This window comes from Vipera ursinii, assembly GCF_947247035.1.
Source record: "Vipera ursinii genome assembly, chromosome: 9".
NCBI lineage: Eukaryota > Metazoa > Chordata > Lepidosauria > Squamata > Viperidae > Vipera > Vipera ursinii.
Window position 1 is genome coordinate 24434361 of NC_139523.1, and position 16764 is coordinate 24451124.

General features: G+C 49.0%; 1 protein-coding gene across 1 annotated transcript; it reads left to right on the forward strand.

Moving 5' to 3' along the window:
- Nucleotides 1-339: 339 nt before the first annotated feature.
- Nucleotides 340-16699, forward strand: CLIP3 (CAP-Gly domain containing linker protein 3). The gene is made up of 14 exons (XM_083368957.1): nt 340-405; nt 3327-3483; nt 5229-5368; nt 5793-5886; nt 6616-6777; nt 7233-7351; nt 8399-8635; nt 9052-9187; nt 9701-9838; nt 10672-10806; nt 10980-11103; nt 11437-11498; nt 12249-12321; nt 12795-16699. The coding sequence occupies exons 2-14, from the start codon at nt 3348-3350 to the stop codon at nt 12847-12849; spliced, it is 1611 nt and encodes a 536-aa protein (XP_083225083.1). The 5' UTR covers nt 340-405; nt 3327-3347; the 3' UTR covers nt 12850-16699.
- The last annotated feature ends 65 nt before the right edge of the window (nt 16700-16764 follow it).

Consider the following 16764-nt stretch of genomic DNA (forward strand, 5'->3'; position numbering starts at 1 on the left):
CTCTTCGGGGAGAGGTTTGCCAGCTCGGAGGCGGGAAGGTGCCTGGCTGGGGCCCCCCAACTTCTCGGCCACCGGTGCTCCCCCGAGGGAGGGGGGGCGCATGGGGGATTTCTGGCCGTCTTTGTTTCCGGAGAGACCCCCCACCCACCCGGCAGGGGACGGGGGGTGCCGGCTCAGCAGCCCTGCGCGCCCCCCCCCCGGGTGCCCGCAGCCACGACCGTCCGGCGGCGGGGGCTGCGGAGGCGGGCCGGGGGGCGGCTTCGGCTGCTGATGCCGCGGCCGATGATGCTGCGGGCGGCGCATGAGCGCTGCCATCCCCCCCCTCCGCCGCCTCCGCCTCCATTCCGCGCTGCGCCCGCCGAGCCCAGCCGAGGGTCGCCTCGCCGCCGCCGCCTTCTCCGCCCGGTAGGTGGGCGCGCTGCCCCCCGGCCGCCGAGCCCCAGGAGCCCCTCCCGGAGGATGCCCGACCCCCCACCCCACCCCACCCCCCGGCCGGTCCTGCCCGCGGCGGAGATGCTCCTGCGGGCCCCGTCCTGGCGCGTCGCAGCCCGCAGCATCCCTGCTCCTGGTCCTACCCCCCCACTCGCCGCCCTCCCCGCCGCCCCGGGAGGCTCCGTCTGCCCGTCCCGCTCCTGCAGCCGAGGGTGGGGGGGATGCTGCCCTCTCCTCCCCCTTCACTCCCCCCCCGCCGCCCTCCTCCATCAAATGCTGGGGATTCTGGCTTGGCCTCTTAGGGGAAGTTCTCCCCCCTCCCACCCCACCCCAATTTGGGGGCTGGAGCATCGTTGGGCTCCCCCCCCTCCCTCGCTCCCTCCCCGCAAGGACAAAAAAGGCTAGCCAGGTTAAGGCGGGGGGGGGGTGTCTCTCTCGGTTAAAGACAGCCCATGCTGGGAGCAGGACGGGCTCCATTTCGGAGTACTACCTCTCCCATCGTCCTCAGCTGGTGTTGCTATTGTCCTGGATGCTAGGAATTCTGGGAGCCAGAGCCCCAGCCGGTCTGAAAAGTGCCAGATTGAGGATGTAAATATGCGTGCGTGATCCCGCTTTGCTGCAATTGAGGATGGGAGCATTTTTGAAAGGGAACCCCCCCCCCTTCTCCTGCCAAGGCACCAGGATTTTACCTGTTCTCAAAAGGGTTTCGTTTTGTTTCGTTTCACTGATTTGGTTTGATTTGAATTATTATTTTATTTTAATTTATTTTTTTTATTTTATTTCACGTTATTTTATTTTTTATTTATTATTTATTATTTTATTTCACATATTTTACCTTATACTATTTTATTTTCTTTCATTTTATTATTTTATTTTATTTATTTTATTCCCCCCCTCTTTCGGTTTTATGGAAAGAAGAGGCATATCTCTGCAAAAAAAACAAGCCCACTAAACACAAACCTCAGGAGGCCTCAAAGACCCAAGACTGGAGTCCTAGCCATGCGTTGCACGGGAATTGCACAGACAGGGCAGCACCCCTCTCTCAATCTGCAAAACAGAGCCATGTACCCATCTGGAAGACACCCAAAGACACACTAACACAGAGACGCACATACACAAATCCACGGACCCAAGCAATCTGCATTGTTGAAATCCCAGCTCTAACACCGAGGCACATACAGTATTGCCAGGCCTTGCATTGATCGCCTCCATCTCACGGGCCTCTCGGAAGGGAGAGTGTGTGAGTGTGGGTTTTGTGCGGGAAGGAAGAGTGTGTGAGTGTGGGTTTTGTACGTCATCCATTCTTCTGGCATTCCCGAAGAAAGCTTGGGAATAGCCCTGCCAGAATCTGCTCCCCATTAAATGGATCCAGAGTCCCTTTATGGAGCTTTAATGCTTAGCGAGATCACTCTGTTTCGTGGATGGTGCACGTGGGAATCGGAAGCCAGTCGGATTTCCAGAAGAGTCCACGTGTGTTAGTGTGGATTGCGAAGAGGTGACAAATGGTGTGACTCTCTTGAAGCGGAATGGTGCTGTTGGTTAAAGGAAGCTGGCAGGAGAAAAAAGATGTTTCTAGTGTGTTGCATTGTCAGTCATTTTAAATGGAAAGCAGTATGTTTTCAACCTGGGTAACTTGAAGTGTGGTGTACTTCAATTTCCAGAATCCCCCATACAAAATCTCCAGCTTTTGTGGAGCTGTGGTTGCTGTGTGGACTTCACCTCCTAAAATTCCCCAGTTAGCATGCTAATGAACTGGAAGATCTATGGACTACAAATCCCAGAATTTCCCAGCCAGCAATGAATTCTGGGAGTTGTAGTCCATAAATTTTCCTGTTCGTTAGCATGCTGACTGGGGAATTCTGGGAGTTGAGGTCCCCACATGCTAAACTCAATTGGCACAGTAGTAATTGCAGCTTTGGCAAGCTCACCCCTGACAGGAGCCTTCTAGACAGGTGATCTTGGCTGGCTTGCTCACTCTAGGAAGCCAAATGCCATTTGTTTTGTATTGGTTTAGTGCCGTGTGCGAACCAAGCCATAAAGTTGACCATGGTTTGCAGCTTAATTTATTACAGGAACCCGGCTAATTATGGCTTAGTCAATAAAGCATAATTAAGCAAGCTGTGGCTTAACCCAAAGCATAAAAATGTTTTATGATTTGATTTCAGATAAAAAGGGGTTTTTGCAAAGCTTGCTCAGGACTGAGAGCACCTTGACTTCTATAATTTCTTAAGAATGGCCAGTTATTATATTCATATTCGATGTCTTCATTATTTTATATAATTATTTTATATCACTGTTTTTGTAAGTTTATAAGCTGCCCAGAATACAGTCAATTAGGAATAACCAAGAGGTTATCCACAAGGGAAACCTGAGCTTACGCGCTTAAATATTTCTGGAGAGTTACTCCCTTTGTAATCCTTCAACTTGTCTCATGGGTGGGAAGAGAGTCAGCTTGATTGAGTGGTTAAGGCACCAGCTAGAAACCAGGAGACGGTGAGTTGTAGTCCTGCCTTAGGCCTCAAAGCCAGCTGGGTGACTGTTGGCCAGTCACCAGGAGACGGTGAGTTCTAGTCCCATCTTAGCTAGGAAAGCCAGCTGGGTGACTTGGGTTGACCAGCAGGAGACGGTGAATTCTAGTCCCATCTTAGGCATGAAAGCTGGCTGGGTGATTTTGGGCCAGTCCCCTCGCTCTCAGCCCAGCCCACCTCACAGGGTTGTTGTTTTGTGGAAAATAAGAGGAGGAAGGAATATTAGGCATGTTCACCACCTTGAGTTATGAATAAAGATAATCAAGATGGGATTAAAATAAATAAATCCATAGCAGGCCTGGGTTTCCAATTCCTTTGCTATCACCTGGCTGACCGATTTCTCTTCTCCTGCTGGACCTTGAACAGGGAAAAGAGTTTCCCAGCACCATGACCAAAGACGACTCCGCCGAGCTCCCTTCCGAGGAAGACCACCAGGCGCTGGAATTCCAGAGCCCAACCCTGGAGAGGAGGAAGAAGCCCATCGTCCACCCTTCAGCCCCAGCTCCGCTCCCCAAAGATTATGGTGAGCTGTTTCCTTCCCATCCTGTTCTTCTTCAGCCTTATCCTTCCCTGGATAGCTTTCCTCCTTGACCAGCTGACCGGGAAAAGGATGGTGTTGGCTGAGATGATCCGTGGAGTATTGTTGCACATCGAATCAGTGTGACCAAAACAGCTACAGGTCGTCCTCGACTTATAGCCATTCATTTAGTGACCGTTGAAAGTTACAATGGCACAGAAAAAGGGGCTGACTGTTGTCCACCCTTACACATATTGCAGCATCCCCCTGGTCACATGATCAAAATTTGGATCCTTGGCAACTGGCATGCACTTATGATGGTTGCAGCATCCTGGGTTCATGGGATCCCCTTTTGCCGCCATCATCATCATCATCACCATCATCATGTTAGAAGGGACCTTGGAGGTCCTCTAGTCCAACCCCCTACTCAAGCAGGAAACCCTATACCATTTCAGGCAAATGGCTGTCCAGTCTCTTCTTAAAAACTTCCAGTGTTGGAGCATCCACAGCTTCTAGAGGCAGGCTGTTCGACTGGTTAATTTTTCTCACTGTCAGGAAATTCCTCCTTAGTTCCAGGTTGCTTCTCTCCTTGATGAGTTTCCATCCATTGCTTCTTGTCCTGCCTTCTGGGTCTTTGGAAAAGAGCTTGACTCCCTCTTCTTTGGGTCAGCCCCTGAGATACTGGAACACTGCTATCATGTCCCCCCTCATCCTTCTCTTCATTAAACTAGACATCCCCAATTCCAGCAACCATTCTTTATATGTTTTAGCCTTCACTGATCATCTTTGTTGCTCTTCTCTGCACTCTTTCTAGAGTCTGGCAAGCAAAGTCAGTGGAGAAACCAGATTCAACCAGAATCACTTAACAACAGAACTTTGGGGCTCAGTTGTGGTCGTAAATTGGGGAGTAGCTGGTAGTTTCTTATGGCTTACATTTGTAATGTAAAATTATATCCTATTTGCTTAGTTCATGGGCCATTCTGTTTCGGAAGGATAAAAAAAATGAGTGAATTTGCTAAAAACAGGCTAAAATTGTCTGAAATGTTTTGTTTTTTTTAAGATTGCCCACAAGAGTCCCACCGCCTCTTTTCAAGGGTCTCCAAGCTGCCAATTGCTCTTGCTGGATCTTTGCAGACTGAGAAAAAAAGAAAAGATTCTGGGCCAAATCCTAGGGTTGGGGTTTTTTTTTTTATGACGGAGCCATTGTGCATCGCAGCACATAAAAGAGACAGCCAGGAAAGAGATGTGAGAGAGGCAAAATGAGGTCTGGATTAAGAGAAAAAAGCTTTCTGTAAGGAACATAAAAAATTGCACTAGGTCACAAATGTGAATTGATAGCATGTCGATATAAATTATGCAGACAATATCATTTTCCAGCTTCCCCCATTGATTTTGCTTGTGGGAAGCTGGCTGGGGAGGTAACAAATGGTGAACACATGACCCAGTGCAACCATGTCAGTTGCCAGGTGCCCAAATTTTGATCATGTGACCGTGGGGATGCCGCAATGGTCATTGAGTTTGAAAACTGGCCATAAGTGACTTTTTTCAGTGACTTTCTCAATTGCAGTCATAAATCAAGGACTTACCTGTATTATATCTGAAGTAAGGATATCTTTCAGGGGTGGCTGGGGAATTCTGGGAGTTGGTCCACAAGGCCAAGGTTGGAGACCCCCACTCTAACCCACCCATCTGAAGTTTGAAACCCACTCTGGGGTGCAATCCTTTCCCCCCTCCCGTCTCCTTCCCTGCAGCTTTCACTTTCTTTGATCCCAACGATCCTGCTTGCCAAGAAATCCTTTACGATCCCATCACCACCGTCCCGGAGCTGTTCGCCATCATCCGCCAATGGGTTCCCCAGGTGCAGCACAAGATCGACATGATCGGCAATGAGGTGAGCGGGCGACGGGCAGACCCCCCGAGGGTTAAGAGGTGAAGGCACCAGGTTGGAAACCAGGAGACTGTGAGTTCTAGTCCCACCTTAGGCACGAAAGCCATTTGGGAGACGTTCAACCAATCACCAGGAAACGTTGAGTTCCTCCTTAAGCAGGAAAACCAGCTGGGTGACTTTGGAACAATCACTAGGTGACAGTGAGTTTGGGCCAATCATCAGGAAACTGGGAGTTCTAGTCCTGCCTTAGATATGAAAGCTGAATTTGCTTAATAACTGTATGATTTGCTTAATGGCCATGATCCAAATGGTCATGAAATTGATCCTGTCTCACGATGACTCGCTTAGTGACCAAACTGCCGATCCAATTGTGGTTGTAAGTTGAGGACTACCGATAGCCCCTTTCTTGCTCGTCTGTCCTCTTCAGATCCTGAAGCGTGGCTGCCACGTTGATGACCGGGATGGGCTGACAGATATGACTCTCCTGCATTACGCATGTAAAGCTGGTGCACACGGTGTGGGTAAGGCGGAAAATATTGAAACTGTTATTTATTTATTTACTTATTACATTTATTTGCCGGCCACCTTGCCCCCTGAGGTGACTCTGGATGGCTTACAACTTTAAAAGCTATGAAACTAGAAAACATGCATGTTTCTTAAGGCTTACAATCTGCTGGTCCAGTTTTGCATTGTGCTTTAAGCCCAGACTGTTGCTGAGTTGCCCAAAAAACACAGTCTGAATTTTCTGAGCCCCTTCTTGACAAACCTCTTCCTTTCTTATAAAATTTAGATTACATCGACCGTGTGTCCATTATTTGAGAAAGCTGTCCTTGATTAGAATATGCATTTCCGTATATTTTTTCTTGGTTTCCTTGGCACTTGAATTTTCCTTTACCAAGCAAAATTACGGGTTTTTAAAAATCCTTCTTGTTGCCTCTACTTTTTCGAAGAAAAAAGTCATTGTAGTTTAGATTAGAATTTAGTTCTCTGGGACTTGAGGAAGAATAAAGTACCACTCCTAAAGTACTTGCTAACAATTCTTTTTACTTCCCTTCCCTTCCCACTTCCCTTTTCACTTCCTGTTTTGTTTTTATTTTATTATTTTTATATTTTTATTATTTTAATTTTATTTTATTATTGTATTGATTTATGTGCCCCCCTCCCCCCATCTCACTTAGAGTTGACTTATGGGGTCAGTTCCCTTTAGGGAGGCTTTTGACAGAGCTCACCTGTGCTTCTGCTCATCGCAGGTGATCCCGCTGCTGCCGTGCGCCTCTCTAACCAGCTGCTGGCCCTGGACGCAGATGTGACGCTGCGCAGCCGCTGGACCAACATGAACGCGCTCCATTACGCGGCCTACTTTGACGTCCCCGAACTCATCCGCATCCTCCTCAAGGCCTCCAAGCCAAAAGGTGTGTTTGCACGAAGGAGGTCGGACGTGTTGCCCAGGTGGAGGCAGGCCAAAATGACTCGGCACTTTCGCTGAAGCTTCAGTCGCCATTTTTAAGTCAACCCATTAATGGCTCAGGATGGTGTTTGGCAACCCTGGGAATGTGAAGAGGGGTGGACTTCAACTTCCAGAATTCCCCACCCCTCTTCAAGTTCAATAGCAGGCTGGCTAGGGAATTCTGGGAGTTGAAGTCCACCCATCTTCACATTCTCCAGCAAGCTAGCATGATTGCTTGTACCTGCTGAAGAGCTTCATGGAGAGGCCTTTCCGGTTGGAGAAACCGAACGTGGGACCGAAAGAGGCTGGGCTTTCCTTCCCTCCAAGGCTGGGGGCTGTACAGGGCCTAGTATTGTGCAAATGCATCCTAAAATAATTCAGAATCCTGACTGAGTCCATATTGCTTTTTCCCCCCTGAAGTTCTCAACTCGACATGCAGTGATTTTAACCATGGAACCGCCTTACACATCGCTGCTTCGAATCTCTGTTTGGGGGCTGTGAAGTGTCTTCTGGAACATGGGGCCAATCCCGCTGTCAGGGTGAGAAAAAAGGGGGGCACAGATAAGGGGCAGACGGGTCTTTGACCGAGAGTAAGAAAGATCCCCATTCTCATGGAACGTTGATCCAATGCCTTCACAATATTCTTTATTACTATTATTATTTGATGCAATTAGATCTTCTGTTAGATGTGATTCATTTGTTTTTAATGCATGTTGGGGACTTTTGACCGGCCCCTCTCTAGACGGATGCCAGAGGAACCGGAGACCGAATGAGGCTCACATACAAAATGTGTCAAACCAGAGGCAAAAATTAGATTTTGAAGATGCCGTATAAATAGCCCAGCCTGTTAATCAGGAGACTGGCTGTAGGTGAGCACCTCCAGCGACGCTGCTGTAAGTGACATTAGCGGAAAGAAAAAGGTTGTCACCACAATGCAAAAAATGTTGAGACCCTTAAAAAAGAGTGCAGAGAACAACAGCAAAGATGAGCAAGGGGGCTGGAGGCTAAAACGTATAAGACTCAGTTGCAAGAATCGGGTTTATCTATTCTAATGACGAGAAGGACTAGGGCGTGACATGGTAGCAGTGTTCCACTATTTGAGGGGCTGTCACAAAGAAGAGTTGGGGGGGTGTTGAGCTATTCTCCAAAGCCCCCGAAGGCAGGAGAAGAAGCAACAGATGGAAACTAAATCAAGGAAACAATCGAGAACTAAGGAGAAACTTCCTGACAGCGAGAACAATTAACCGGTGGAACAACCCGCCTCCAGAAGTTGTGGGTGCTCCATCACTGGAGGTTTTTAAGAAGAGACTGGACAGCCATTTGTCTGAATTGATATGGGGTCTCCTGCTAGAGCAGGGGGTTGGACTAGAAGACCTCCAAGGTGTCTTCTGACTCTGATATTCTGTTATTTTTCATTGGAAGCACCCAGCTTTCCTTGGGGTTTCACTGAGACCCTGAGAAAGGGGTCTCACCAGAACCCCCCCCCCTTTATGAAGAAGGCCTTCAGTGAAATCGGTGGAAAGACCCCGCGTTGTCTGTGGGTGGGGAAAACTGCATTGTCCCCCCCTCTCTCTTTCTCTCAACAGAACAGCAAAGGGCAGGTCCCAGCTGACGTCGTGCCAGACCCCATGGACATGACCCTGGACAAGGCCGAGGCTGCCATGATCGCCAAGGAGCTGAAGCAGCTGCTGCTGGACGCCGTGCCTTTGAGTTGCAGCTTGCCCAAGGTCACCCTGCCCAACTATGACAATATTCCTGGGAATCTCATGCTCCTCTCCCTTGGCCTCAAGCTGGGCGACCGGGTCCTGGTGGACGGGCAGAAGGTAAGGAAGGGAGAGGAGAGAGGTTTCCCCCCATGTCTCTCTCAGGCTCGTCGGAACTGCCTGTTTTTTCCCTCTGCCCAAGGAGGGGGAACCCCGTCAGCCCTTTGATGGACTCTGATATGGCAAGAATTGCGGAACTGCTCTCTCCGTGTTGCAGGATATGATTGCCGAATCCTGAAAGCCGGCCAAATTTTCCCCTCTGTCCCCTCTTATACCAAAGAGAATGAAGGCAGGACTGTCTTGAGTTTCTTCCTCACTTTTTCCCCCTGTCCAGGGACAGAATTATATTTTCTCTTAACAGTTCTCGTGTACCTTTTTCAAGGCTCTCTCTGCGTTACATCTGTTTCCAGCCAGGGGAGGCGCAGGTAATTTTCTGTTCTCCCCACGCAATTTGACCCCATCATGTTCGGCTGCAGGTGGGCACCTTGCGTTTCTGTGGCACGACCGAGTTCGCCAGTGGCCAGTGGGTCGGCGTGGAGCTGGACACACCGGAGGGCAAGAATGACGGCAGCGTGGGCGGCATCCGCTACTTCATTTGCCCTCCAAAGCATGGTGAGTTTTTAGCAGAGGTGGGCCTTCAACCCACCCTTTGAATTTACGCCAGCACTGAAAAAAGTGACTTACAACTGGTTCTCACACTTACGACCGCTGCAGCATCCCCACAGTCACATATATCAAAAGTTGGGTGCTTGGCAGCTGGCCTGTATTTGTGACAGGTGGAACAACCCGGGGTCAAGCAATCGCCATTTGCAACCTTCCCAGCCCTCTCCTGGCAAGCAAAATCAAGGGGTGGGAGAGGTAGATTTGCTTAACAACGGCATGATTCACTTAACAAGTACAGTGATTCGCTTAACAATTGTGGCAAAAGAAGGTTATAACATTGAGTGCAATTCACTTATATGTCTGTCTGTCTGTCTGTCTATCTGTCATCTATATCTGTCTATCTTTCATGCTTCTTAAACTCCCATCTCCCTTAACAACTGCCTTGCTTAGTGGACGATCATGGTGGAATTACAGCCAGCGTCATTAACCAGGCTGCCCCTTTCTTCCTTCTTGCCTTCCCAGGACTGTTTGCTTCGGTGTCCAAGATCTCCAAAGCTGCTGACCAAATACCGTCGGTCACCTCCACCCCACGGACCCCCCGCATGGATTTTTCCCGCATGACAGCCAAAGGGCGCAAGGAGAAGGACAAAGACCGGAAAGGTAGCTTGGGGGGGGCTCTTTTGAAAGGGGGCTGCAGAAGGGGCCCCCGGCGGCTGGCAGGCCCCAGAGGGGGGCTTCTGCTCTCAGCTTCAACTCAACTGCTCGGGTCTTGGAGGGTGGCTGCTGGGGGGGCTGATGGCCCCCGGAGTGGAAGACGAAGAAGAGCTGTTTCTTCCCTCTTCCTGGGAGAGCAAAGGGGTCCTGAAGAGCACAAACGGCGGGCAGGGGCTACGATGTTGGAAAAGGAAGGGGGTCAGAGGAGGGGAAATACCAGCACCAGACATCCAGGTTGAACTGTGGGGTCCTTAGTGCTCTCTGAGTTTGGTTGTTTGCTTGCAGACGTTTCATGATCCAACTAGGTAACATCATCGGTGCTGGTAAATGTGGGGGAACCCACCCTCTCCAGCAGCCAGCACTTAGATAAGCAGGGATTAACACCAGACAAACAATCAAGCAAAAAACAATACTCTAATCAAGGTACCACCAAGGAGAAAACGACACCCAGTGGCAGAGAAGACAACTCTATATAAACCGGGTGCATACTCCCTCCTCTCTCACTCGGATGAAGTTGTAATGAAATGTCTGCACGGAAACAACCAACTTCAGAGAGCACCAAGGACCCCACAGTTCTCCCTCCCTCCCTCCTTCTCCTTCTCTTCCACTCTGCAAACTCCTTCCCCTTCTAACACTGATGATGTTACCTAGTTGGGTAATGAAACGTCTGCAAGAACAAACCCCGAGCTCAGAGGGCACCGAGGGCTCCAAAGTCCTGGAATCCTACATGGGGGTCGCCCAAAATTTGTCCCCCTTATTCCTCTCCCTTCTCCGCCCAGCTCTCAGAAAGAAGTCCTTATCCGTGGGCAGCCTGGACCGCGAAGGATTGAAGATCGACATTGGAGATCAGGTGCTGGTGGCCGGACAGAAGCAAGGGGTCATTCGTTTCTACGGAAAGACCGATTTTGCTCCAGGTAAAGCTGGCAAGGTAGAGGTTGGATGGGAAGAGGGCGGGAATGAAGATATGGGATCTCAACTGTTTGTGACCCTTATCAGGACTCATGGACGGTACAACGTAAGTCACAAATAGTGCAAATGTTGAGATAAGGTTTACACTGCTCTCTGTTGCCCGTCTCTCTTCTTTTAGGCTACTGGTTTGGAATTGAGCTGGACAAACCGACAGGGAAACACGACGGGTCTGTTTTTGGGGTTCGCTACTTCACCTGCGCCCCTAAGCATGGCGTTTTTGCCCCCCCGTCCAGGGTCCAGAGGTAGGTTGGCTGTTTGGGTGCTGGCAACGAGGTTTCCTTGGATTGTGTGGAATCATCCTAGGGCTGGGAGGGATCTTGGAGGTCTTCTAGTCCAACCCCCTGCTCTGTGCCAGGAGTATCCAACCTTGGCCACTTGAAGACCCATGGACTTCAGCTCCCAGAATTCCCCGGTTAGCCCTGTGGCCACGGGGATGCTGCAACGGTCATAACCACAAGAAGTCACAAGTCACTTTTTTCAGTGCTATTGTAACTTCAAATGGATGTAAATTGAGGGCTCTCTGTTATCTTTGTTCTTAAGTGAGTTGCAACTCTCTCTCTCTCTCTCTCTTGCAGAATTGGAGGCCCCAAGGACTCCCAAGATGGCACTTCAGGAAAGAAGGTGCACCAAGTTACCAGTAGGTGTACCCCGGACTTACTTCGACACTATTGGGGGGAACGGAAGGGCTGTGGGAAAGCGACATTGGGGGAATTTGCTGGGAACCCCAACGGCTCAGTTTCTGGCAAGCATCCATGTGCCTCTGCTGATTTCCACATGAAGGTATGGACTTTGTAATACTTGTGATATAGAATGCAATACTTTATTTCACCAAGTGTGATTAGACACACGAGGAATTTGTCTCCGGTGCAGAAGCTCTCAGTGTACACGCAAAACAACAAAGTAATAATGATCATATATCAAAGTTGTAATAATCATAATAATGATACCAATAAGAGAAGGTAGTGGAAGAGATGAGAAGGGTAAAAGTAAGACAGCCCTACTACATGGGTAAATATGCTTGGACGTAAGTCCTGTTGCACGGGCTAAGTAACATGAGCTTTCTTGTGCTCTAAATTTGCCTTTTTCAGATGTGTTGCTAATAATTTGCCAAAAGCCTTAAACTTCAGGAAAAACCTCCCTTTTAGTAACCAGGACTGGTAGAAAAATATTCAATATATTCTACATAAAAGTTTCAAAGGCAAGAAAATCCATGCTAGCCAGCCAGTGCAACGGTACTACAAAAACCATATTCCAAGTATTGCCAAGTCCATACTGTAAGGCCCTCAACGTCTTCTCCTACAGGAGCAAAGATCCAGGAGCCGAGGGGCGTCAAACGGGCTCCTTTCCCAGTTTAAGAAAACAACGGCATTTTCCTCCTCTCTTGCAGTTTCACAGCCGAAGCGCAATTTCACCACAGTCAGATCTCCGAAAGACATCACGTCAGAAAATTCCATCTCTAGGTAAGAGCGACTGGGATCCGGCCATCTTTGAAGCCCCCTGAATTACCAGCTGGGGAATTCTGGGAGTTGAAGTCCACCCATCTCAAAGTGCCCAAGGTGGAGAAACATGGTTGTAAATCCATGCCTCTAGCAACAGGCCATGTGGAGGGTGGAAAACGATTTAGGAGCCCCTGAAAAAAGAAGGCCCTTTCCACAGGTGATTCACTCCTGGGTGGCTGAATTTCATTCCACAAACATGCCTCAGCATCCTTATTGTTGAGTAGCGGGTTGGGTCTTCTTCTTCATGCGATGCTCCTGTTGACCTCAATCCTAATTTAAGCCACCAAGAATTCCTTCACCCCTTTGAGGTGTCCTCCATGGACCAGGTAGATCTTCCCAAAGGATCTTCAGAAGATCCATGGCCTTCTGCAGCTTTCTTTCCCACCCTCCTGGAGGCCAATCTCACACGTCACGCTTCCCGTTCTCTCCCACAGGATCCTCTTCTGTTGCTGGTTCCCGTGGATGCTGCGTGCGGAAATGCAGCCGTAGAGTTTTCCCCCCCCCAGCGCCCTCTCTTCCTCCTCTTCCTCCGCTCTTTCTTCGCTCTCCACGTAATCAAAGACTGCTCTTCGGATCTGTCACTCACCTCTCCTGCTCCCCGCCTCCATCACCATCCTAGTGAACCCAGTGCCTTGCTAGACCACATGACCACCCCAGTAGATTGTGAGAAACGCTAAGCCCCTCCCATTTGCCCCCCACTTTCTGAGCTGTGGCACCACCAGTCTCTTCTAGCACTTCTTTTGAGGATCTGGCAACGGCCATTAGAATCATTTTTCTACCAGGGGGGCGGGGGCAGGGGGAGGATGTCCCTTCAGTTATGCTTGGGAGACACGTCTCTCAGCTTTCCGACAGTCAGGAAGTCCGTAGTCCAGTTCTGAGGTCTTCACTGCAAAAAAGCACATTGCAAATCCACTTGGCTTCCTTGGACAACCGTTTGTCTGGAGTGGAATAAGATCTCCTGCCTTGGGCAGGGGGTTGGACTAGAAGACCTCTGAGATCCCTTCCAGCCCTAGGATTCTGTGATTCTAAAATTGAGTCTACAGGCTAAGGGACAACGGTCTCCCCTAGTTTGCAATTGACCCAGCCCTTTTGAGTGACTGACATAGGAAACTGGCACTCTTGTTTCTAAACTTGCTGGCTGGGGGATTCTGGGAGTTGAAGTCCGCGTACATTTTTCAAGTTGCCGAGTTTGAAAAACATTGCCTTGGGCCAATGTGGGCCACAAATGCTCCATTGAGGAGGGCTGCGGTCTAGAATCACTCTGCTTGGTTGACCAGTTAGGATCTGAGTCCCAAGCAGACAGCTTGTTGAACATCAAGCTAAGATTCTCTCCAGAATCGTGGCTTGTTCTTCCATGCAAATGCAGCCTTACTAAAATTTTCCTCGGCATCTCCCTTTTTCTCCTAAGCAGTTCTTAACTTATGGTCAACCAATGTCAAAAGCCAGAGGCTTCTCCTCTGCCTAGAAGCAAATCTCTGCTCATTTTGGTCACTTAATCTTAAGTGTGCCCATGAATGCAGATGTAAACCCAGCTTTAAATCACCTGCCCATTTTGTGACTAATGTGTGAGCAGGAGGGGTCCAGAGTGCGAATGCCTTTGCCCACCGACACCACCGTAAGTAGCCTCTCTCGTTAGCCAACTCCCTTTCTAGCCAAAACCTCCCTCTTTGGGTTACAACAAGACGCAACAAGACACATTAAAGAAAACCTAGGGAGAGTTAAGCAGCCGGGGCTTAGCTTAGGTCTGTGCGAATTAACATACAGGGAGGGGTGAACTGCCCAATAGCATCCTCTGATGGTGTGTAGTGTTTGCGTGTCTCTGTGTGTAAGTACAATACCAGGAGTCTGTTCTCTGTTTTGTTTTGTTTTAAAGCAAAAGGCAGGGGAAGGTATTATAAGTGAATTTGATCTTAACCTTGCATTTATCAGCTGCATAGCATTAGGTCTTAATCCAGAGTTTTTCCCCAGGCGGGGGAATTATGGGAGCTGACGTCTGCCCATTTTCAAGTGGCCTAGTTTGAAAAACACCGATCGTAATCCATTTCGGCCTTTTGCAGATAGCTTCCTGTCTTCGTTGAACCAAACGTAGTTTCCACTGACTTTGGGGAGGGCGAAGGGGTGCAACTCAGGGGGTCTGAGTCTGAGTGCGAAGCCTGGCTTGTGGGTGTGAGGGGTGAACTCCCAATGTGAACTCGGAAAGCAGAAAGGAAAGCAGCAAAACGTTGTGCTGATGGTGGAGTCACTCTCTACGGAGAAACATTGACGTTTCCCCACTCGCCCTTGACTTGTGTCGAGGTTCTTCTCTCACCTGCTTTGAAGCTGAGCCTGAAGTCTAGAATTTTCTCCTGGCTTGGGAGGCAGGGCCCTCCCCTCCACCTGGCCTTGAGCAAAAGCTCATCTGGCTGTCCCAAATTTCTTTTCCTTACCACAAGAGAGAGATGGGAAGAACCATCTGCTCATTGACTAGGGAGGGAGGTCAAGGTTGTCACTTTAAGACCCCGTGTGCCTTCCAACCTCTGTGCTGTTTGTGCAGAAATCCAATAAGGTTGGGCTTCGTGGGGACAGGTAGCCGGGCACAAGGCCCCTGGGCAACCTACGGTCCAAAGCACCTGAGGGGATGACATGAAGCAACAAATGGAAATTAATCAAGGAGAGAAGCAACTTAGAACTGAGGGGAAACTTCCTGACAGTGGCGAACAATTAACTAGTGGAACCACCTGCCTCCAAAAGTGGGTGCTCCATCACTGGAGATTTTTAAGCAAAGATTGGACAGCCATTTGTCTGGAATGGCGTGGGGTAGGGGTGTCCAACCTTGGCAGATTTGTGGCCTTATGGCTAGCTGGGGAACTCTGGGAGTTGAAATCCACAGGGCTTAAAGTTACTAAGGTTGGACACCCTGGCAGAGGGTCTCCTGCTTGAGCAGGTTAGGTTAGAGGACCTCTCTGGTCCCTTCCAGCCCTAGGATTCTGTGTTCTATGCTTTATGAGTGCCCCTTTCATGGTAAAAGATACGATAAATGGCTGCAGGATCTGGGTATGTCTAGCCTAACAAAGAGAAGGAGTCGGGATGATATGGTAGCAGTCTTCCAGTATCTGAGGGGCTGCCACAGAGAAGAGGGGTTCAGCCTGTTCTCCAAAGCACCTGAAGGCAGGACAAGAAGCAACGGATAGAAACGAATCAAGGAGAGAAGCAACCTGGAATTAAGGAGGAATTTCTTGACAGTTAGAACAATTAACTGGTGGAACAACCTGCCTCCATGGGTGCTCCAACACCGGAGGCTTTTAAGAAGAGTCTGGACAGCCATTTGTCCAGAATGGTATAGGTTTCCTGCTTGAACAGAAGGTTGGACTAGAAGACCTCTAAGGTCCCTTCCAACTCTGTCATTCCGGTCTTTGGCATAGCTGCTAAAAGACCACAATATTCCATTTGGGAAAATGGGGTGAACATCAGAAGGGAGATGGTGTGGGCATCTATTTTTGGACTGATTTTAAAAATAAAAAAGGGAGGGTGGCATTCGGGCCACAAGAAGGAACCCCAAGCTTGGCGAAATGTTGGGGACCTTTATGTACAGATATATAAAATGATATTTAAAAAAAACCCCAAATGGCTACATCGAATCTTCCGATCCATTTCATCCCACATCCTTCCCGCAATCATTGTTGCATTGTGTTGTGGTCCTTGTGCCCCCCCCAAGTTTAGACCCACGTTTCATTCTCATCAAAGTACGAACCAGCCTTGCATAAACTGGCTCCCCCCCAATGAGTTGGGATGACTATTCCCAACATTGCTGGAAAAATTTTTTAAAAAAATTAAATTTCCAGATCCCTCTGGAAGATGCCAGATTATAGAAAACCGCTGGAAACATTTCACTTCATTTGTCTACTTAGTTTTCTGTCACCTTGACTAGCAATAAATAAAACTTTGGTTGACTTCAGTTTGATGTCGGGCACAATCTTGGTGTGTCCCCCCCTTCTCAATGGAGGGTAGCCCCCTGCCCTTGAATTATCCACCAGGATTGGCCTAATCCTCAAAGGCACAGACCAGCCTCGGGAGCAACGCAATTGCTTTTCACAACCTTTCTTTCCGTAGAGATCACACGGGATTGTGTTCTTCCTGCCTAGATGTCTTTTTTTTAATTTTTCAAAGAGAAATAACTTTGTAAACCGTCACGTGAGACAGCCTGCCGTGCCCTCTGCTAATCTCCGTGTGGAATCTTGCATGGTTTCTGTCTTCCCTGACCCTCCCTGCTCATCCAGGTTCTCTGGAAGGAAAGCAAACAAAGTGAGCATGACGAAACTCAGTATGTTATCGCTTATCTGTTATTAACAAATTAATAAAAGGTGTTTCTATGTGCACTGTGTCCGGGACTCTTCCTTTCCGCTCTTTCTGAGGGCTGATTAGCAC